Below are 24,533 nucleotides of genomic sequence, written 5' to 3'. Positions count from 1 at the left end.
CCTTGAAGATCCGTGTGTCATTTGCAATAATTGTATCTGCTTTCTGTGAAAGAAATTACAGCCACTCTAAGTGCAATCACACCCCTCCCACCGGGGCAGCAATTTCCACTGCTCCTGTTATGAATTCCCCAGGGGGCTGCTGAATCTAGCAGCTGCCTCTTCATGGCACATACAAAAGATACCCAACAACTTTTCAGAGCAAGGTGCCAAATTTGTTATGTGTGTGCTACTGAGCTCCATTCAGGGACCCTTCCACCCTGAACAGTGGAGTTCTATGAACAAAGGCACAACTGACATTTTTCATTAGCTTCAAATCTTCTGACTGGCATCACAGGGGCTTTTTTGTGAATAACACAGAGGAAAGGAGGACATGTTACTGCCTCAGCCTAAGCACATTCGTAGTTTCTCTCAAGTATTTGGAAAACTAAGATTCTCATGCATTAATATAAAAATAGTCTTGGATTTCAAACTCCATACTCACACAGCTAAGAGTTGAACATGGGAAAATATAGAGTTCTGCATTGCAACGGGCCTGAGTAAGAAACACACAAGCACACTTCAGTTTGTTCCTTTCAGTCCAACTCAGCAAGATGCATTTTGGTTTTCATGAATCTTGATCTGCCGGAGCAGCTGTAGCCACACCTGCCAACCACCTTTGGGTGTCTGGCAAGGGGTGAACAAGTTTTTACCTCAACTCATAAAATCAGTGATGTTTTGGGGTTGTTGTTCCCCCCCCCCAAAAAAAAATTAGTCTGCACTCAACACTTTTCAAAAGCTGCACTCCATCTTACAGAATCAGATCTAGCATGAACATAGCATAGAGCACTGCTGTAAGCTAGGTAAAACTCAGCTGCTGGAGCATTCTGTGATATCCATGTATGCAAATGAACTGCTTAGCACTTCAGTGTTAACAACTTGGCTGTTGATGTTACATGCTGGAAAAAACCAGAATTTCAGAGGAAATTCTGCCTACCCTGGAAAGCCTCTTGGTGAGCTTTTATGGCTGTTTTCCAGTACTGCCCTTTGGTGAACCAGAGGACATTTTCCCATTAGTTGTGTTTATCAGCTCTGAGAGGAGGCAGATGAATCTAAGCACAAGTCAGAGATTTTCTGTGACTTCTTTGTCTGGCATGGGGATCTGTGTGACAGGGGCTATCAAGTGTCTGTAGTCACTTCGAGGCCTGTGTAGTTTGGGAGTTAAAGCAGCACCTTTACTCTGCCTGCTTGGTGTTAGGTCGGTGTTACTGAGTAGTAAATTGTAACTTCTGTATTAATTGATTGGATTTTAAGCGACAGGAGGTCTTCTCCTGCAAAACACCCCCATTCCAATTTAAAGTCTATCCAAAAGGGTTTCCTGAACTTGTGTGCAGGAGCCCTTTCTGCAAACATCTGACACAGCATCACTGATCTCAGTGGGTCTGAAGCAACGACATCAGTGGCCTTGGGCTCTTCAGTTGCCACCACATAGCAAGAGGCCCAATTCAAGGTCTTGTCACAAGCACAAAGCTTTCTTCTGGATCTATGGAAATGGCTTTACAACTCTGCTTTAGGGGAAGGCAGTGTCACTATAGGAGTTGCTTTACTTTTCAGGCCGTGTTCCACTTGTTTGTTTCTCAAGGTGAAACTCCAAAAGCAAAGCCTTACCTTCCCCCTTTTCGTACTCATTAAAGCATTTGTTTCTGAAGCCTATGCCGATACACTGTCTGCTTTTTTGTGCATCTCTGCCTCGGCAGCTGCCAAGTTCCAATGTAAACTGCATTTATGTGTCCTAACAACTGTCACATGAGGGGGTGTTACTGAAAAGCCAGCCCCCAGTGAAGGCTTTAGTGTTTCCTGGTCACTGTTACTGTTGAGAGAAAGAACAACAAACAGCACTAGCTTTGTAATTCACTCGCAGAACTAACTGCTGTTTTTTATTTAGTGGAAGTATTCCTGATCTCTCTTGCCTAGCCCGCACTTCATATGCACCAAAGACCAGCACAAATTCCATAAAGACATAAACAGCCATTGCTCTGAAGAACATAAAAAAAACAACGAAGACCAAAGAAGATGGAACACAATTACACGTAAAGAGAAAGCTGCTTCTGATCTGTTCACATTCTCATGGTTTCTTCTATGAAGAAGAAGCAAAGCTCTTCATTCCAGTGGAAAAAAAATAGATTTTTCATTCCACAAATGTTTAACAGTAGAATTAAGAAAAAAAATGCAGAAAGAAGGAATAGGAGTAATTGCTGCAGGTAAAGACCTCAGAGGTGAGCCTGGATGCTGCCTTGGGCACTGTAACAGTGTTTTTCATCTGCTACAGGTCAACCAGAAATTGATAAAATACCTCCTCTCCAGGGTCTGGAGGCCAGACAGAACTCATCCCCAGTGCTCCGGGCAGGAAGGCTCTGCACATGTGGCAGACACTGTCCCTCCTCGTGCAGATCCTTTGAACACAGATACCTCCAACCCAGTCATAAAGGCAAAATTTAAAAAAGCAATTGGCAGGCTGCTTCAGCAAGCAATATGTAAAAAAGACAGTTGCTTGGTAAGACTCCTGGGCTGAGCCTACATTCTGTCTCCAAAGGCCATTTACTCTGGCACAGAAGGCAGAGAGCAAGAGTTTCTTCTCAAGGTGGCAATGTCACTTTAGAGTAAACTACCAGAGAATATCCATCTCCCATGCCAGTCCTGGGCTGCTGCTGAGACCTTGAATTGTAATAACAAGGCCCTTGTCTTAGCCAGCTTTAGAGACCACAGACACATCCCATCAGATTATCCCGAATCCCCGTGCAAGGCCTGCGATGTCAACAACCCCACTCTCCTCTGTAGGTCACCAGTAAAGCTCATTACAGGAAGCTGGCTCTGTCCTTCAACAATGTGACAGGTGATTCTCGAAGAAAGGAACTGTTCTCACTTCCTGTAGGACTGGCTGCCTGCAGAAAAACAGCAAGAAAGGGTCTGTCAGCTGAAGGCAGGATTTATTACAAGATAGAAGCTGCCTGAGGGCAACACTTGTTCAACTTGTACAGGGACACAAACATCACAAAAAACATGCAGAAAGGCACTTTAACTCCTGATGCTGCAACTTAAAAATGCAGAATGTATTTGTGGCAATCCCTTTTCAGGGGATATTGAAAAAACTGAAAGGGAGTCACCAGGGTCCAGTTGTACTCCCGACAAAAAACATTCCCCATTCTTCTGGTAGAGATTTTTGTACTGCCCTAGCTCCAGTGTGCCTTAGACAGAACTTGGTACACTGCAAACAGCTTCAGCACGCCCATGCAGAGTTGCCTGGAACAGACAGAGAATAAGGATCAGAGTGGATTAAACCATGCAACCATGTCCACAGGGAGCCCAGTTGAAAAGGTCTAAATTTGGAGGTGCCTATGCTCCCTACAGAACCCTGTGTTTCAGCCATGCTGCCAGTGTCATCCCTGTGCCAGCTTGGAAGTGGGAGTCACAGAAGATCCCAGCATTGCTGGTTTTATTTGGAGGAGCTTGGTTCTGCTCTAGAGTTCAGCTTAACAGCAGGGGCTGCATCTCAGGCAGGAATCCGGCCCCAGGCCTGTAGCTGCACTAAGTACCTGGGCTCCCTCTGCATTCCTCAGGCATTCCACACACTCCATGCTCCAAGAGGAGCAGTCCAGCTAGTTCAGGTAGGTTTACATAAAATCAACTTGTTTCCAGAAAACACACCTATAATAAATACTAAAATCAAGCTAAAAATGTGCCTCTAAAATAAGTGAATGAATCAAGTAAAATCAGAAAGTCAGCTTGTTCTCATCATGTCCATCAGCTATAAAAGCTTGCATTTCTCCAGAAATATCAAGAAACCCAAAAATTAGTCTTCCACTGGAACAGAGTCTCTTGATATGTAAAAACCTACATACCTATGCAGCAGGCAAATGGGAGGCAGCAACTGCTGGAATCTACTGATTGCTGGTATCTGTGCATCTGATACCATTTTTGACCTACAGATGAGTCAGCTAGGAAATTAAAGGAGCAGTTCAGACCCCTTCCCTGCATCTTTAAGTAACAGCTGAGAATTACCTTTGAGAACCTCAAGTTTCAGTGTAGGTGCCTAAAACCCTTTTTAGTCTTTTAAAATCTGGTCCCTACAACCTTCATGTAACTCTTCCCACCTGTAAATACCTGTGTGAGAGGCCCTGCAGGATTGACAAGAACTAATAGGTGCTCTGTGAGAGCAGACAACAAGGCTGGATACATGTACACAGAGTAAGTGGAAGATTACTTGTTTGCAAAATAATTTCTTTGCTATTTTTAGCAGGAAGAGTTTAACATTCAATTGCTGACACTGTCTCGTGGTACATGTGGACAGACAGAAAATGATAACCTGGAATCCCAAGAGAAAAACTGGGAGAAACTGTAAATGGACACAGAGCAAGTTGGGATGCCTGTTATACATTCAGCGAGAAGAGAAGAGAAGAGAAGAGAAGAGAAGAGAAGAGAAGAGAAGAGAAGAGAAGAGAAGAGAAGAGAAGAGAAGAGAAGAGAAGAGAAGAGAAGAGAAGAGAAGAGGCAAAGCGTAGAACAAATAAAACAATAAAAGTTAGAAGAGCTCAGGTATCTGGACTAACAGATCACATATCCACGGAGAACCCCACGTGATCTACCTTAAAGCAATTTAAAAATGAAAGACATTTAACATTGTGCCACTGGAAAAGGATCTTGCTCCTCCAGAGCCTCCTGAAAGACACACTGGTATGTCACATCTTTCCTAGGACACTCCCTGCCACAGGAGTGCAAAGCTGCCCTGGAGAAACTAGAACATGCAAAAGATTTTTTGTGCGTACACACACACACACACACACACACACACACACACACACACACATTATGCTTTTCCTTTCTTCACTAGGGCTTCTTTTCAATGGGCCAATGCTTTTGGAAATGAATTGAAACAGGAACCAGGGACAGACTCCTGGGTGTTAACACCACATCCAGTCAGGGCAGAACAGTGCTGCTGTTACAGGAAACAGAGCGTGCTGATGTCAGAGGTAAAACTCGGGGCACACACAGCAAAGGTAAAGATGAAAGAGCTGTATTACCTCGGCACAGGAGTGCTGAAGCAAGGAGCCCCCAGGTCAAAACCTCCCTTCACCACCAAGAACATTCTCTTCCAGTGCCTCACCAATGAAACCACACCACTTCCCTACACATGCAACTGTGGGGAACAATGAGTGAGCAACACAGAAGGCTCGGAATGCTCTTTCCAGCTCTGTTACTGATTTACTGGGGTATTTAAATTCTCTCCATTTCAATTTTTGCATCTGTAATGAGTAGCTAATGATATACACATATTTCAAGTTTCTTGGGAAGGTATTAAGACTTACTATGTTTTTGTCAAATGTTTCAAGGTAACAGTTACAGCTAAAGAATAGAGCTGATGTTACAATGTGAACAAATAATCATCACTAAACTTGTTAGGATGCATTTGCTCCTGCCATTTTCACTGATGATGGACACAGAGTTGTATTTGAATCCAGCTTTTCCTATCCACACTCCTGGGAAAAAGTTTGTTCATTACTAAAGAATGCACCTTTCTTCCCTCTCCACCCCAAAAAACCTCCACAGCTGACACACCACACGTTTACTGATGTGTGAGCATCCAAGATCAATTTTTCCACTACAATGAGCTTGTGTTGCCTGGCTTAAAACAAGTGTCCATCCTTTTCCTCCATCCTCAAGTCAAAGCCATCCTCTCTTCTGAAACCCCCCCCCTGCAGATGAAGTACTTCTTATAAGCTTTTGCAGGCCACAGCATGGCCCATATGGTTCTTGAGTACCAGTCTCCAGAAGAAAGGAGACTGCTACAAGCAGCACACCATGCTTGGCTCTCTGCTTACCAGGCTGCCCTGAGCCATCTCCTGAGCTGCCTGACATCTGCTCTACATTCAGCTGCAGTGTAGACACACACAGGGATCCGACTTCAAGTTACACAGTGGGATGAGCAAGTGTCTAAAGAAAAGGAAAAACTCTGATGACATCTAGAGAAAGTCTAATCTGAGACTCATAAGCTTCCCCAAAAACTTCTGAGAATTTGGGCCGCTTTTCTCCACCCAGAGACAGGAAAAAGCATGTCTTTTAACTGCTCACATGACAGCCTGGAAATAGGAGCAATGTTCAGCAGGATATAACTACATGGTTGTACATCCTGCAGATGACAAGCACAATGTCATATACTCCTGGCACATTTGTAGCCTACGACTTCATTCCTGAAGACTTTCTACAATGCTCCTTCCTTTCCCACCCCAAGGAATGACAAACAGAACGATGACTTTTTCCACTTACTCTGTCTGCTCCTTGTGGATGATCCTGAGGAGCTTGGATGGCTTGTTTGTTGGGGTTCAGACTGAGAGAACAGGGGGGCAATGGCTGGGACCTTTCCCTTTCTAGGGCTGCTGCTCTGCCCGTCAGGAGTACGAGGGATCTTAGGTTTGCTGGTGAAGGCTGAGGCAAACTCACTGCAGGAGGAGAGGGAAAGGGTTAGCAATGCATGGAAAAATATGTATGCATAGTAAGTCTGCAACCAAGTGAGACCTGCAGTACGTGCTGTGACAGCACAGCCAGTGCTCCAAACTCAGGGAGACTGCAAATGGAAAGGAACAAGGCACCACAGGTACTGCCTGGGACGTGTGCTCACTGCTCAGCCTCTAACCTGGCTCTAGTGACCTGTGATCCTACTCAAACCTCACTCTCTGTGCAACAGGACTGAACAGGTTCAGTTAAATTCCCTGCAAACCAGTAATTGATCTTTAGCTTGTTTTCCGTTGTGTTTATCACATGCAGTGACTCTTTCTGGGGTGCAAAAATTACAGAGATATGCTACAGCACAGGAATACACCCTTCTAGGGCACTGACACCATAATTTCTTCCAGGTATAGGTCAATCTTGGCAGACATGGGCAGCCTCCCTGGCTCCTGTCTGAGATAAGATTTGTAGAACTCCCTGAAGGCTTTGTCAAAAGAGCAAAAAGCTGTGATGGCATCTATAAAATAAATTCCTTAAACACACAGGTTCCTTTTTCACACTGAGAACATAAACCAGGTGCTGCTATTTCACAGCCTGCATGTGCTGCAAAAACACCATTCTTTAAAATTTAGTCAATAACTGTGTGAGGCTACACTGTCCTTCCTTGCCCCCAGCATAAATATAGTTTTTCCCAGGTACAAAAATGGATGCTACCAAGAAATAGCAAGTCTCTAAAATAATTCTGAATCTATACTAATGTTTGCACTAGTGAGTCGATTTTCTCTTAAAAGAAGAAAAGGTTAAACTAAAGTAACAGCTACGTGAAAACGTCATCATATTTAAAAAGGGAAATAAAAGAGCCAAAGGCAGGACATCGAAAAAATAGGTGCCCTCTAAAAATCAGCGACTAAAATGGAAAGTCCATGTTATTAGCTCCATCAAAAGAACCCTTTGTGACCATCAGAATGGGTGATTAGGAGGATTTTCAAGATATTTAATCTCCCCTCCTTCCCTGGGAATGCTGCTGAGTCAGTGTGATTAGCCCTTCCATAGCCCTACTTCACCTTGCAGGGAGATTTGAGCAAGTGTGCCTTTTGTATTTTAAATAGCATTATTGCCTGTATTTTGCATATGTATATGCTAACTATTAAGGGCAGAGACCTGCTAACTGCTCTGCTAAGAACCATCTCTGCAGCCCTTTACCTAGGAGCATTACAAGCTTTAACACTTGTCTCAGCTTCAAAGGAGGAGGTGGCAGATGGCAGCAGAAACATACTGGTAAAACAACACCAAAAAATAAGACTGGCTAGATAAAACCTCAAGGCGTGGACCACAGAGATATTTAAACATCTTTGTCTCCATAAAGTAGTCTCATTGTTACTGCTTTTTTTGTCATTTTACTCAATTTGGTAAAGTGAGTTAGTTCAAGTGAATTGGGTTTTCAATTCACTAGTGCTCTTCATAATCTTATGTGTTTCTTAGGCAGATTAAAAAGAAAGATTCACCAGCCTCAAGGCAGTTTTTGAGCCACAATTGAGAGGTTTTTTTCTTCCTTCTTCAACAATAGATAACAAAACCTTGGATTTGTATTCCCATACACTAAAAAAGTGTTCTTATAGCCATTCAGCCATCTCCACAGTTTCAGGGCAGTAACCTCGGCAGCCAGACTGGTGACAGAGCAAAGCAATGCAACCAGAGTCACATCACTTTACCAAGGAAAGAGATACACAGTGGTCACCCAAAATGGTTCACATCTGTGCAAACTCTTCAGGAAAGGATTATATGAAATAGGCTGGTAGCAAAAACTATAAAGTTGAAAAAATCCAGTTGTTTTTCTGAGAGGATGCAGAGCAGATCTGGCTCCCCATGTGTCCAAGTATCACAGAACCACTTCATCTTTTACTGCATCAATAAATAGGTTAAGATCAACAGAATAACTAATCCTCAGGATAACACCTAAGACTCCTATTTGTTATTCTTTAAAAGTTGATGAGTTGAAGAAAGAAGAAGCAAACTCTAGTGTGGGAAACGTTCTTCAGCATTTGGTAAAGGAGTCATTGATGACAAGGTGTGCTCAAAGAAAAAACAAAACAAAAAAACAACCAAACAAAAATACCCAAACCCACAACAAACTCACACAATTGAGAAGAAAGAAAACTGTTAACTTGGAAAAACTGAAATAATTGTCTATAAAAAAGTGCACCACAGACTGGGATTCAGGTAATCAACCAGGAGATGAGAGGACTTGAACATATAATGATGAATTAGACCATTTTCTCCAAGAATACACTTGGACTTTTGGCCATTTCTACCAGATTATCAGAAAAGCAAGGCTAATAGAGACATAAGAATGTCCTGCAGAGTTTAAGCTCTTTTTTATCATGACGATACTGGACATAGTCACAATACAAAAAAGCCTGCTTTTTCAGTCAGTCACAATTGTAGACTGAAGTCTGTTACAAATTCAACCTTGATTGGCTAAAAAGCACAACAGGGCTATATTCTCACATGACCAAAATGCAACAGGGAATATCAAGGCAAGACCAGCTGCCAGTCTGACCTGCATCAGCTGGAACAATCATTTGTTCCTGTGGAAATAAAACAACTGCAGCAGAAATGTCACCACTAGGGTCTCATTCTGCTCTCAGATGGATTTTGCATCATTTCACTCATCTCTGTGCAGTTAAATTCCCAATTTATACTACTAATAAAGAGGGGAAAGAGAAGTGACCACTTCCACAGCCCAACTCAGCCCTCCTTTTCTCATACATACCTCTTCCAGGAAGGTCTTGGTATTTGCCTAATAGGTTTTTGCCTCCAGGAAGGAGACATTTCTTACAGTGGACAAAACTATGAGCAAAGCAGTGATTTATTAGTCCTGTTTGTTTTGCAAACAAATTATAGTCTGCATCCAAGAGTGAAAGAATGAAAAGGCAGGTCTAGCTATTGCAACACCAACATATTAACAAAAGACCCTTGACACACAAAACCCTGTGCTCTCTTTGTGAATGGCTGCATTCCCATATCCGTAACTCGAGGCTGCATTTGGAAATCCAAATTATTACATGCATGCTGAGGAAACACATGATGAAAAGATATGATCTTCCTCTGCAGGATAATGCACCTGTGCCTTCACTTCTATAAAATCCATCCTGAGATTCAGACATACATTTGTCAACAAGTATTAAAAATTACTGGGAACACACCTTTTAATAATAGGTTATGTAGAGAATCAAAGCATCTCACTAAGGTGGGGGGACAAGGTGCTGCCAATTTGACTTGCTTCTTGGAAGGAAAGCCTGAAAAATAATATCCCTCTCTCACCACAAAGCAAACAATTTGGCCATAAATTTTTATGGTCTATTTGTATTTCTATTATGTGCTTAGCTACTTACAACAGACAACAGAAATAAACCAGTAATGCTGGGCCAGAGGTATGACTACTAAGCACTTCAGCTGAAACCAGTGATAATTTGTTGGCAATGTATAATTTCTCAGATCTCACCATGGAAACAGCACAACTGGGGAAAAAACCCAACCAGACAACCAAAGCCACACCAACTCCCCAAAAAACCCCAAAACCACACACTGGCATCTGTAGGCCTGAAGGAAACAAAGTTCTAGGCTTAGAATCTTCCAGAAGTGCTAGAGCTGTAATTGACACAAATAACCAAGCACTTCTGAAAAATCAGGTGCATAGAGAGCTGGTAAAACCTTTTCTTTAACACATCTCCACCCATTCTGTGTTCTAGTTCTGGAACATATTTGCTTTTAAAATTTGTCTACACTAACTGTTTAAAACTTGGCCCAATCTAATTAGCTATAGGAAAAAGCTGTTAATGTCTGAGGGACACATGCAGGCCCTGAAAACTTTGGTAGACTTTGGTCCAATTGCTAATGAATTCCTAGTTCTCATCCAAGATGTAACATCACAGCTGTACACATGACAAAGGCTTCACAGTGGGCTCAAGGTATGAGCAGGAAGGAGAGCAAGACCTTTCATTTTACAGGAATAATTTCAAGGAAGAGTTGAAACCCATTGCTGGGTGATCTCATAACTTTGCCTCCTTTGCTACACCTATCTAGTGGATAAATGAGGGACTCTGGTCAGCAGTGCTAGCAACTCAGCATGTTTAAACACTCTTAACCCACTTAAATGCTTCATTTTTCTTCCTTCTGCACGTTAATTCCTGTGCTGTTCCCACAGTCCTACCTATTTCTTTACTAAGAAATTATTTTTCATGGGCTAGTGTTGAGTCATCTAAGGAAGCAATCAGGAAGTTTTATTTTCAGAAGGCTGCATTGAGCATGCATGTGAAGTTCATTAATAATGTCTTGCTTGAGACTTCTCCCATTCTGAACCAGATGCTTAGAAATTGAACAGCTGCCTCTGGCACAGCAAAGGGTATTTTGTTTGGCAAGCAGCACTACAGCTGTCTCAGACCAGACTACATCATACATCAAATGACTTCACAGATTGTCTTTACAGCAGCATGGAATTAGCTGGTAAATCCTGTCAGACTCCTCTCACAATTTTAGGTATCCTCTGGATAGATCTTACCTATGTGATTGACCATTTACTTTGTCCTCAGTGAAGTCAGCAGATCGAGAAGACAAAGTATCACCAGCTGGGATGTGTTGGTCCATTCTGTGGCCTGATGAGAATACTTCAGATGGCTTCATTTCAACTGCTGTTTAAAAAAGAAACACGGTTCAGTGAGTTGTCTCTTCACAGTTTTATTAGAAATACAATCAAGTCACAGTTCCTGCTGTAGGAAGGGAACCGTGAGGTTTTGCCAGGCTACTGAGTTCATGTGGCAGAGTGTATCATGGCTCATCACCTGCGCACAACAACTGCAAGTTGTGATAATTCCAGCCCCTTGCAGTTGGAAAATAAAACTGACTACACTTTGCACTTGCAGTGGGATAGGAGCATGTAGACTCCCAGTTAACGCACATGAGCTATGTCCAAGATGTCATTAAAGCCACAGGAACACAAGCCCTTGCAGCTGTCTGTACATATCCACAGTAACAGGGCCACTGCACACAAAAAGCAGCATTTTACACTTCTGTCAGACTCACTTTCTGCCTTACACTATTAGGGAAGTGAAGGACACTCAGTTTGCTTAGAATCACAAGGATACTGAGATGTGCAAGTTCAATGAAAGTTTAGGGAAAATCCCTAGCTCCATTCCTGCCATGCTCAGGACAGGCTGCTGTCCTTGTTTGCTCTCTCATGCTGTTAAGAATGCAGATCAGGTCACTCTCAGACAGGCATTTCGCTGCCCAGCACATGTTCTGTCTGGCATTCAGCATAATAAGCATAGTAAGATGACCAGGGTTCATCTCTGCTCACAGGAGACAAAAAGTAAGAGTGCAAGAATTCTTAACCAAAGTGATAAAGGGGAAGAGGATGGACCCAGACAAAGTCAGACCAATTTAAGAACAACCAAATATTTCCAGGAAGACATTAAGAACTATGCTCATTTTTAGAAAACAAAAGAGGATCAAGTTTTCTAGAGGCTAAACTTAGCCTCCTTGAGATAGATATGACCTTGACGAGGCTAATTGCTCACATGCAGCTTTTATTCTCTTTTTTTTCACTCTTTGTCTCTTACTGTTTGTTTCGCAACTTGGCTCCATGAAACTGAGTCCCAAAGTACTCATGGGATACTGGAAAACACATATTCTGAAATAAGCAGGTTCCTGGTACTGCAGAATGACCATCAGACCAAAATCAGAAGTCATTAAATAGCATATTTATTGCACAGCAGAGATGTTTGGCAGAGCATCATGAGAGTCTCCAGAAGCAGTACCATTATTTTTACACATTTCTGTTCCCTGCTGTATCTTACAAGGCAATAGAAGAGAAAGGGCTTATTTTCCACTGCCTTAAATTAAAGCCTTTTCAATTTAAATATTACAATCCCCACTGCCTTTTGGAAAAGAGGAGATGTTCAAAGACCCAGCTCAATTATCATCCTGCTGAATAAAAGTCCTGTCACTGACATAACAACCAGGGGGTCCAGCAGGGCAGTCTCTTCTCCTCTCTTCTCCTCTCTTCTCCTCTCTTCTCCTCTCTTCTCCTCTCTTCTCCTCTCTTCTCCTCTCCTCTCCTCTCCTCTCCTCTCCTCTCCTCTCCTCTCCTCTCCTCTCCTCTCCTCTCCTCTCCTCTCCTCTCCTCTCCTCTCCTCTCCTCTCCTCTCCTCTCCTCTCCTCTCCTCTCCTCTCCTCTCCTCTCCTCTCCTCTCCTCTCCTCTCCTCTCCTCTCCTCTCCTCTCCTCTCCTCTCCTCTCCCTCCTCCACCTTATTTCTAAATCCCAAAAGATAAGAAAGACAAGTACATATGCCACTAGCTACTTGCAAAAGCCTGAAACAAACCTCAGGCCATCTTTCAAGTAGCTCAGTGTTATTTTATAGACTGGATTAATGCTAGGAAGAATTTCCTCCTTCACACACAAAAATTATTTGTCTTTTTACATGTATAATGCATATGAACTTGCAATATGCTGTCTATTCTGACCTCAAAGATTTTTCTAAAGGAAAATAATATAATCTAGTAGTCTTATTAGTAGCCACCTGCTATATAATTTTGACTGAAAGCAGTTAACAGACTTTTAAACAGAGGCTACAAGCAAAGTTCTGATAAAATGAAACTGGAACTCATTTAAGCTGGCAGAAATTTCTTCAGCATGAAGGCTTTAAATCAATATTCATCAAAAATTAACAACATTTACTTTGCTGACGGACTCAGGCTGCCTGTTTAAACCTCTTCACAAATCTCTACAAAGCAAACTATCAGACAGCATCAGCAGCATAGCAAAAGTGACAGAAGTGAGTTTATGCATCTCACTGGAAAGATATAAAAATTTGGTTCACTTGGGCTTTGGATGGCTGCAGAACGCCTTAGAAATTGCATCCAATTACACTTGAAAACACCAAATAGGAACACCTTTGATACGTGCTTGGCTTGATTTCCTTTACAAAGCATGGCTATGTAAAAATCCGTTCTTTTTTCCCTCTCTACAGGAAAACTGCCAAGTCAGTATGCTTTTGCTTGGTTTGCAACCTTTGCTGGTGTGAGTTGTTGCCCTTGGCCAGCCAAACCCCCTGAGCTGTAGTCAAGGTGTTACAGTGCACAGCGAGGCTGAGAACAGCAGCTCTCATTGCTACACAATAGCAAGAACCCAAGTGCCCATCCTGGACAGGAGCTTCTCCTGCTCCTATCCCACGGCTTCTCTCCTTCAGAATGTTACATTTATCAGTTCTGGGCCTTACGCAAGCGAATTCCTGTCTGCAAGACCTCGGTTACTTTTCTCAGAATCCTTTTCATTTCCTTTAGGAAATTCAAAAAAGTAGAAGAGAAAGTAAAAAGTATGCTATTCCTTTACTGCTTCAAAGCATATTTTTCAGAAAAGAAAAGGCACACTTTGCCTGAACTTATTAATAATTCTGTCCCGGATATGCTGCAAGATCCTTTATCTAAGACTGCTGAACATTTTGCCTTAGAACCGTAATTGGAAATGTTAATGAATCCCTGCAGGAAGATTCAAACTCCCACATCCAAAGTTCCACGATCTTGTGGATATCAGAAGTTCAGCAATCAAGTATTTCAGAAGGCTGTAACCTTTCAAATTCCATCACATGTTTCCGAGCTCTCGGGCCCAGCTGAGTTTGCATTAATTTCAGCTGAAGCTGCAAGGGCAGAATCTTTAGCAGCATCACCCACAATGCAGCCACACAGCACCGGGCTGCCCATCCTCCACAGCCCTGGATGGTCTGAATGCAGTTGCAAATCTCAGCAGATAACTGCAGCTGCTTTCAGCTCTACCACAGAGATACAGCCAACAGAGCCTGCAGGTGCCAGCAGACAGTGATTCATTTAGATCCAAACAAGGGTATATTTGATCAAGCAAGGGGCTTTGCCTGTTGGGAAGTGCACTGTCTCTGGCTGCAGCTCCTTGCCTGGGCAGGGGACATTGCAGAGTATCCTTCACACATCGGAAGCCCTGGGTTTGATCCTTGGCACTTCCACAGGAAGCAAGACGGAGCAAGGCAAGTGAGACCATTGGTGTCTGCTGGCCACATGTTACCTTCTGTGGCCATTCCTTCAGCTCAAGCCAAAGTCTGCCATGTGCCCCAAGGTCCTGCAGACTGACCTGGGCTCTATAAACAGAGGGCCATTTCCACACTGCACTTAAAAAATCCCCAGTCTACAACACAAAATCCGGGCCCCCAACACCTGCCCCAGTCAAGGAAGACATCAGCAACTAAGAACAGCATCCACAGACCATCCTTACATGAAGGGGAAATGCAGAGGTCAGAAATGCTGGACTGGCTCCCACCACAAACAGAAGAAGGACCACTCGGTGGAGACTGCAGCTTCTCATCCCTATTGTGACAAGAATTAGTACTGGCTTTTTGCCTGGAGGAGAAAGGAGAATGCAGGGTGAATGCTTACAGTATAAAAAGTTGCATCAGAGTAAATTCTAATTTCTTCTAATTGCCTGTAATGAGATAGTACACATTGAATTTATTTTATATTTCACATTGGAAACCAGTACTAAGGACATAATTTAACTGCTTGACTGTAGCTCCCCCAAACCAGCTGACATCAGACCTATTTGAAATTAACATTTTTTCCTACTGCAATAAAAGAACCAAGGAAAGGAAACCATAACTCCCTGCAGTCTGAAGACCCAAAATACCACCATGAAACTTAAACAAAAAGACTGTAAAAATGGGCCTGCGAGGTCTTCAATACTTAGCTTGTCCAAGGATTTAAAATTTGCTTCTGAACATTACAAGGATTTCACTTTAAAGAGCAATATGCAACACAAATTTAAACAAAGTAGGCAACAAATAGAACTCTTGATTTCACAAGTGAAGTGGATCAATAGGAGACTGAAGCAGTTGAAGAACAGGGCAGGGACACAATTGCTTAGTAGTAAGCAATAAAACACAGCAGAAGTGAGAGGGGTGTGAAAAGTGGGTGAAAAGAAGTTGGCAGATCTGGAAAGTTTCCCTGCCCAATATCAGGTTAAGGTAACTAAACTATACTTCTAGTAAAAAGGATGCAGTCCAAGGAGGCAGTTAATGATTTCACAGCTAAATCAGTTTCTAAGGAAATAGCTAGCAGAATATTAAGTAGTTTAGGCCCCCCCGAGTGATCTCAACCAGTGAGTCTTTAAAGAAGGAGGGAAAAATGAAAAAAAGAAGGCAGCTTTCCAGTATTTCCTGACTCTCTCAGCTCCATACAGCAAGAGCTTGTCCATACAGGGATCCCATGACAATTCATCTGAAGTAACTAGAGCCTTGTCTGCACTGGGAAGTCATACAAAAATTAGCATGGAATGGCTGCTACATGTGCAGTGGCTATTCTGCATTAATTTTCTGTGTGAATACTTCTATTCAGCACTAGAGATCTCCACACCCCCCCTCCTTTTGGAGGTATGAACCAACAACTCAAAGAGATATGTTACAGTATCTCATCAACTGCTTCCTCTTTCATGTTTTTAAATGGAATATATTACATTGAGTCTCACATGAAGAACTTCAAACAAGTTATATTCACTTCAATTTTGAATGGAAGCATTTACAAAAATTTTTATATAGTTTAACCACTCTGCTGAATACAAGACTTCAGATAATTCAGATGAACTGTCCCGGACTGTATCCCATAAACAAGCTGTATCCAGGGCAAAAATGTCTAACATTTTTCATGACATTTCATGTGATACAAGCCACTTGAATTATTTAAAGTATGGAATACATCCAGTTCAGATACTGCTTTCAAATTAAGTTAGCTAAGCTTTTATTGTCTTCCTCTTGCAATAATTTCCAAGCGAGTATTTCCTTATTTAGTAAATGATTTTGTACTAAAATTAGAACAGCATAAAAGCCATCAAAGCTTGTCCTTTTCTGCTGCAAAATGTAGTTTAAGAATGTCTTCATCTACTCACTGCAGTTTCCTGCACACAAATTAGTTAGATACAAAGGACAAACTTCTCATTCAGGGTGGTATCGCTTCTTTCCTGCTTAAAACATGGGAGCACCAAACATTTATATTATTTCTACCACTTGGGCAGAGCAGGAGGGAAATTAATTTTCACATATTTTCACAGTGTTAGATTTCTGCTGTTTACATTTCTCCTCTGTAGTTTGCATAGCAAGGCAATCTGTAAAGGTTCCTTCACACCATCAAACTAACACTTCTCTTAGACCAAGAGCTACCAGAACCAGCATGATGGAAATGTGTTTTTAATTTGTATCCAGCAGTGACGTGAAGCCAACTTGTAGAGGGCACAAGCTGCACAACTGAGAAGATTCAAGTTGTGCCAAAATACGAGACGCGCGTCACTCCGGGATCCCAGGACACTTAAGCAAACACCCTGCCTGGGTAGATGGTGCTAAAGAGAGGCAGCAATTGCTTCCAGAGATTATTTCTGATGCAAGAATTGCAGTTGCAGTACCACTCCCACAGGTTTAACACCATTTTTTTACTTCCCATAGGAAAGTCACTTCATTTTCACAAGCTTGGTTTTCTCTCCACTTATAAAGCAAGAATGTAATGCTTAGACACCCCAGTGGTAATGACAATTTATTCCTGAAAATATACTTTCTAAATAGGCTGCAAGGCTGCCTGTCAGGGACTGAAATGGTTCAGGAAGAAGGAAGAAGTTTTGCCCACTGTGGTAAAAACTGTATAAAGAAGCTACTACCACAGAAGCCCACCCCTCCTTGAAGATGCTTGACTGGAACTTTGGGCTGTGAGCTAAGCCACCTAGATAAGATAAAGGGGACACTATTGTTCAATTGTCTCCGGTCTAGGGAGAAGCAAACAAGGCTGAGGGAAACAAATGCATCCACAAGAAAGCCAAACACAGCAGAGAATCATCCCTGCCTGGGTTTGGGGTGGGGGAGACCACAGACCTCAGAGGCCAGGTTTACACAGACTCCCCCACAACCGAGGAGGGAGGAGGAGGTTTTGAGTTTGTGGTGTAACCTCTGGTCAGAGGCAGTGAACACCCATCCTCCCTTACACAAACTGGCCCAGCTGTGAAACCCCCAACCCCACAGGCCACATCCACGGGACACTGATGTGGAAGGCAGCTGGGGGGGTGTCATAATCCATCAAAGACCCCCCAAAGTGCTCCCCAGACTCATTCCTGAGGCCTTGCAGCACAGCACTGCACGTGATGCAAAGTGATGCAGCAGACCTAGAGTCTGCTGCTAGAGACTGTGTCAAACTGCCCCCACACCTGGGGGGAGGTATCTGGGCATTCCCACCTGGCCTGAGCCTGTATTAATCTATTGGATTCTGTGCTTTTCAGGGGACCCTCACCACCCAGAAGACCAGAGCTGGAGAGGATCAACAGAACGTCCTTGGGATCCACGGAGTGGTGATATTTTTTTTAATCTGTCTCTGTCACTCTCTTTCTGTACTCCCACCTCTTTTCTATTTCTTTCTCTTCCTTTTTCTGTCTCTTTCTCTCATATTTACTATGAAATAAAATCCATACTATTGACTTTGGCATATGGTCTCTTTAGCAACTTAATTGGGGCAGAGGCATTTCTAATAACTTTAAAAAACAGACCATAATACTGCCCTAACAGCCAATTCCACACAACCAGTACAGCTCTACAAGCCCACCATGGGTAAAATACTGTGCAGGTGAAGTGGGACCTTGAATTCTAACACTGACCCCACAGTAAAGTGGTAATGTATATTTAGTCATACATTAGCCAGTCTAGATTTTTAAGGCCTGCAGTTCTTTTAGAGAACTGCATGAAAATGATTAGATAATCACTATTTTACTAATAAGAGCTAATATATTAATTAGTTGCTGCTTTCTTCTGACACACAAACACACATTTAATATATATAGGGAGAGATCTTGCAAAAAGTGTGGATGTTATGATGGTGCAAAAAGTTGGCCACTGTAAGAAAGGACACAAAGTCAGAACTCCAAATCTACATTCTGGCAGACAAAGTAGGTGCCATGTTCAAACAAATGCCATTTCATTCAGGCCAGTACTCAGAAGAAGAATTAAGATTGCAAGGCAAATTCTGCCCTGGAATAGCCAAAAATTCTTCTGCTTTGCAAGTGTGTGTTTCCTTCATCTTGCTTTTTTAAAAAATAAATGTCTTCTGGGGCTTTGTCCATGCCCAGATATGTTACACTTGTCTGTTCTAACACCCTGGTAATGTGATATGTATAATCCCATATGAATGGTACACCTGCCAAAAAGGTGTGTTTGGATGACTCAGGAGGGCTCCCAGTCGGGTCACTTGCTTGTAGGAATGCTAATGCCAGCATGGGACAGTGGGAGGCAAGATAAAGCTGCGACCATTCCTTGTCCAAAACAACAGACTTCACTCAGAGTCAACTACACCTGTGCAACTACAGCCCAAATCAGTTCTCACTGTCTTCTGTACCCATTTTCCACACTAAAATGAGGAAGAAATATATGTTAAGAAATAGAAAATATGAACAGGAAAGCAAAGAGTGGCAGGGGATGACATGAGACAATCTTCAGGACTGATGTGTTCGAAGAACCACCTGTAATTTCACTACACTGTTGTGTTTCAGGTTGCCCATTCATTTTAACATACTTGCCTATACCAACCCTGTGAGTTTTGAGTACTATTATCATACTTTGTTAGTCTTGTGGTCTCTCAGATTAAGTATCCACAGAAATGAAAACATTAAATCCTCACAATAAACATGCCTGTATCATAGCTACCCAGACTTGATCAAATCCAAAACTGTGCAACTGAAAGTAAAAGAATCATTTAAATTTGGGATCTCATTGGTATTTTACTTCCTCAGTCAGGACAGTGAACAGGACAAATCTCATCTCAGAAATTAAGATATACTTGCTCTAACAGAAGGCAGAGAATATTCAAGGAGCTCTACACTGTAAGACTCCTTTATTCCATTTATAATATGCCTTCTACTCTGACCCAAATCACACCAAGAGCAAAGTGTCACACACGCTTCTGATGGAAGATGTGTTTCTTCCAAAGCAGGAAAACCCAACACAACAAGATTTTTATCTTTCCCATTTTCTTTTTCATCTGTCCTCTTATGGGTGGCTAACAAACCTCCCCAGAGTAATATCCTTTGTTGCTTGTGAAGTGGAGCATTGTGGATGCTTTGTGCAACTTTCCAATGGAATATATACATGAAGATGCAAGAACATGTGGGATATAATGCAAATTTAAATCAACCTGATCAGTAAATATTTATTCAACTACTTCACGTATGTGACCTCAGCCAATGGACCTTTCTCTGCCTGCAATATTCCACTTCTTTTTTTGAAATTATCCATAATGAATGACAATGGCAATGCACTTTTAGGTAGGGAAGGTTTAGTTGTTAGGCCCTGTTGTGGGTTTCTTTTCTTTGTTGTTGTTATGCTTTTTAAAAGAGCTTAAAAAATCCAACTTGGTCTCATTTGTTTGGACTTACATTAGATATGCAGCTCTGTGATAACCTGGTGTCACAGGTCTCTGGACAGGCTCATCTGTACTCTGATGGACACCAGCAAATTGCTTCTTCTTAGTTTTTGGAGTGTGAGTCATTATCTGATACACAGGAAACGAAGAAAAAAGAATAATGCAGTGGAAAAACAAGAATCTGAAGCCATAGAGAAAATTCTATCGAAACATTGCAGCAGAAACTAAATTGCATTCTGGTGTCACTGGATAAAACTGACTGGAATCACTGTAGGCTCTTTCATGACATCTTCTCTCACATCACTTTTTCATCATCAGGATTCTGGACTCTTGAATCCAGAAGGCATAAGTCACATTTACAACAGAATGGGTTGGGTTGGAAAAGTTCTTAAAGACCACCCAGTTCCAACCCTCCTGCCATGGGCAGGGCCACCTTCCACTTCATCAGGTTGCTCAAAGTCTCATCCAATCTGGCCTCAAACATTGGGGCAGCCACAGCTTCTCTGGGCAACCAGTGCCAGTGTCTCATCACCCTCACAGGGAAGAATTTTTTCCTTATATCTAATCTAACCTACTCTCCTTCAGTTTGAAGCCATTCCTCCTTGTCCTATCAATACATGCTCCAGTGAAAAAGCTCCTCTCCAGCTTTCTTGTAGCCCCTTTTAGGACTCAAAGCACACAATAAGGTCTCCCTGGAGCCTTCTCTTCTCCAGGCTGCATAACCCAACTCTCTAAGCCTGTTTTTACAGGAGAGGTGCTCCAGCCCTCTGAATATCTCAAATTAGTCACAGCACACTAAATGGCATTCATACAAACTTTATGCTTTTTTACTCAATAGCTTTTTGCTGCTTGAAGTAAGACAGACAATACTTGATCCGGCACAACGCCTGCAGGAGCAGTTGACTTTTCAACTTTTCTTTTTTCTAAAATAATTTCAGACCAGCAGAATGTTCCAGTATTAACCTGCTCAGCACTTTGCTTTGTGTGCTCACAGAGTCACTGGTGTAGCACTAGAACCCTAAGGCTGCCTGTAGCTGATTATTAAGCCACAGCCTGACCGCTCCCTTCTCACACTGCCTCTGCTTCTCCTGAGCAGCAGCTCATACACAGACTGTGAAAGATTCAGACTGCTCTGCAGGTAGCACCTGCCTCTTCAAGCAACAAATTGAAGAAAGTGGTGAAACTACCGAAGTGAAACACTTAACCCAGGAAATTAATTTGTTTCAAGATTCTAAGGAGTGGTACTCACTCCCAAGTACTCGGTTGTTAGCAGCTTCTCTCCTGAAAGCTCCCCCAGCTGAGGCAGCAAAACCTCATCTTTGTCCAGATCAGGCTCCAGGATGTCAGGGTCCTCCTGCAGGGCAACAAGAAACTCAGGTGTGCAAGGAAGCTTTAAAGCTGGTAATATGAGGCTGGTACAAAAAGATTGGAATCAATATTTCAGGATAAAAATATCACACAACAAGGCAACAATCCTCTGTTCATTTTATTCCACAAACCTCAAATGTAACCAAGTAAAAACTACCAAGAGTTCACTCTCCTGTGCCTATTTCTAGAATAACTATGGGTGATTCATCTTTCATGGAAGCTCTGCAGCTTCTACAGATCAAAAAGCCAGGAAATCTTGAAGTTTAAGGGATTCCTCCAGCAAAACCAAAACCAGTCGTACAAGAACAAGACAGTATTTTTGCTTGTGTTTTGCTACTAAAAAGAATACTCTTCTGTCCTGCACAAGATATCCTAAGACAGACCCACTACAGATGAAGAAAACATTCTTTGCTTTTGAAACAGGTTGTGACAGTAAATGCAAATGACTGTCAAAAACAGTAAATGAGAAAAAGTAAAGGAATCATTCTAAAAAGGTATATTGTAAAGTTATGTAGAGAGCCTGGCATAAACTCCATTAAAAACAATGGCCACTGGACTCTGATGAACTCCAGAGCACAAGGAAAATGAAAAGCAGTTTCACTGTAGTAAGATTTAGACTCAGTTTTAAATAGTCACAATCAGCTCTTAATTACCTGGAAAGCAGGGTATGTGTGAAAAACAACCCAGATAATGGCAAAAGGATGAACACTTGTAGACTGGGCAATGATCACCTGTATCAAGCAAAAAATAAACCCCCTCACCACCAAGAAACCACACTCCAAAGTCCACAATATACTGTATTTTGATGGGGGGGCAGACAAAGTTGCAAAGATGAGCTCCATAAATAGGTCTGGTGGGATTTTTTTTACATGATTTGTTAATGTAGCCAACCCTGCTCCCTGACATTACTTGCTACCAGGTAACTGAGCCTGAAAGTGTCCCTCATCTGTCTCCTTGTACAAAATAAGGACTTTTCCCGATGTGCCATCACTCCAGTGCTGAAATAACACAATAGGTGCCCTGTTCCCCACTGCTCCCAGGCTGCAGCAGATGTTGGCAGCAAAGCCCTGTAATGTAATGGCTTGAAGCCCTGTGATTAAGCTCTTTCCTTTGATGTACTCTGTGGCTGAAGTGTATTTTCACACCACAGCTCTCAGATTTTATTGCCAGGTGCTGAGTGACAGCGGATCAGAGGGTGTCTGATAAATCGTCACTGTACAGTCACCGCACACAGCTCCAGCTTGTAACTAAACTTTTAAATCAGAGCTACAATATCACATATTCACTTTTACAAGCAGCTTTTCAAGATGGTCCAAGTCAAATAAAAAGCAAACGCAAAGATCAAATACTGAAGATAAATTAAGTTAGTATTTAACAGAGCAGTCAAGAGAATACTGAGCACCAGGAAACACACACTGTGACTGTGGGTGTCAACACACCCCAGAAGGTTGACATCTCAAGGCTGGGTATGTACTCCAGGAGCCAGTGGATCCTAAGCTCTACACTAGTTAATTTAAAGCTCACCAGACAAACACAAAAGCCAATTTATTTCTGAATAACAGTACACACAGAGGCATTTTTCAGATGGTTATATGCTCCAGAGTCACACAGTACAGAATCTTAAATTTCTGAATGTAAGATGCCCTTGGAAATTCCAGAATTTTCCTCTAACAGGCTCAACTGCCTCTTGGCCACAGTGTTTAGGAGAAAGTAGTCATTACCACAAGATCTGCTCAAAGCCAGGAGAGAATTCATCAACTCTAAATTAAACACAGATAAAAGCAAAAAAAAAACCATGAAAGTAACAGCACTGGGAACATTTACATGCTCTGGTAAACAATAAAATCTTGAGCAAACCTGCAAACTGAGGCTGCATGAGAGTGTCTTTTTGTTGTTTCTTAAGTTATAAAGGTATAAATAAACGTATTGAGCAACAAATTCTAACACCAGCAAGCAGTCTGAAAGCATGTCACTAAATTGGCAAAACTGGCAATATCTGGGCATATCCTGAAATGCATTCAGTCTGTAGTAGTTTAAAAGTTACATAAAAGCAAGACTTTTGATAAAATTTTCCAAAACTTTCTGTTTTGGAAATGATCACAACATCAGATGTTATCACAGAACACCATTGAGAACAATACCTCACTGCAATTCCAAAATACAAAAGGGTTCCAAGCATTGAGGTAGTGAGTCAACAAATCTTTGTTTATTTATCAAAGTAACAATATTATGCATTACGGCCCTGATATTTGTAAACTGTATTTTCTAAACTGAGGGACTAAGAAACCAGATGTCCCTGTAGGAGAACAGAATTACAGTTCCCAGCAGCAATAAGGATTCAGAATGTGTTGCAATTAACGTTACACTAAAAACAGTTTCAAACTTGGCTTTTCTTTCTAATATAATGGCGAAGCTAATGAAAAACTGGAATTGGACAGTTCTCTGTTTCAAAGCCTACTGTTATTTTTTGAGTCAAATAATAAGAAATGCCAGAAGTCCATTTTAATCACATGATGGCCCAGTGGCAAAGATGCATTTCAAAATTATTTGACCTAGAGCCTTGTCTTTGATGGTGAGCAGCAGCAACATATCTAGGGGGTAGGACTGGACAGAATTCACCTTCCTTTCATTCCCAGGAACAGGTAAAGTGATGGAAGTGTTCAACATTATCATGCAATTCAGTGCCACACCTTTCAGGAAGGAGTTCCTTATCTATGTGTTTTCCTAACCAAACACACTATCCTTTAAAAAAGTATACTGAAATTCAAGTAAAAGTATTATCACCCTGGATTCTCACCATACACCCAAGACACTTGAAGCCTTGAAACATTAGTTAAAAGGTGTTAAAGTACCACTTTAAGCAAACATAAGTTTTAATGGTTAATCTCCAGGAAGCCCATCCTGCACCACAAGCATTGATTTTGGGTTGGAGGAGTGGAAAGGTTACCAAAAACTGACTTCAAGACTGCAGGAAGTGAAACAATTACAATAATCTAATCTTATTAGAAAAAATAGTTGACTGTATTCCCTTAGAATAAAAAGGGGAGAGCTGATCATTAAATAAAACTTCTTTGTAGTGCTAAACTTAGAATTTTCACATAGCTCTAATTTTAGGCAAAGGGATGATTAGTTCACCACCTATTGTGCCACAAGACAAAGGTATACACAACACAACAACTGGATAAATAATGCAACCAGTGCAAAGCTTCCCTGGACACTGCCAGGA

The 24,533-nt window shown here is 41.9% G+C and overlaps 1 protein-coding gene across 7 annotated transcripts in view; it reads right to left on the bottom strand.

Moving 5' to 3' along the window:
- Nucleotides 1-1,879: 1,879 nt before the first annotated feature.
- Nucleotides 1,880-24,533, bottom strand: part of ARMC9 (armadillo repeat containing 9) — a 60,256-nt gene continuing 37,602 nt past the window's right edge. For 2 of the 7 annotated variants that reach the window (XR_011152776.1, XR_011152777.1), the window contains 7 exons: nt 21,189-21,293; nt 19,953-20,068; nt 14,778-14,902; nt 11,039-11,168; nt 6,298-6,470; nt 5,853-5,964; nt 1,880-2,918 (listed from right to left, as the gene is read on the bottom strand). Coding sequence is in view for 5 of the 7 variants with exons in the window: in XM_069024527.1 (XP_068880628.1) it covers nt 2,896-2,918; nt 6,298-6,470; nt 11,039-11,168; nt 14,778-14,902; nt 19,953-20,068; nt 21,189-21,293; nt 21,961-22,038 (750 nt within the window). In the remaining 2 variants the exon portion in view is untranslated. The other 5 variants (XM_069024527.1, XM_069024531.1, XM_069024528.1 and 2 more) reach the window with 4 other exon arrangements.

Source organism: Aphelocoma coerulescens, chromosome 9 (assembly GCF_041296385.1).
Source record: "Aphelocoma coerulescens isolate FSJ_1873_10779 chromosome 9, UR_Acoe_1.0, whole genome shotgun sequence".
NCBI lineage: Eukaryota > Metazoa > Chordata > Aves > Passeriformes > Corvidae > Aphelocoma > Aphelocoma coerulescens.
The sequence above is the reverse complement of the archived record's forward strand: the minus strand, read 5'-3'. Positions and strand labels throughout refer to the sequence as shown.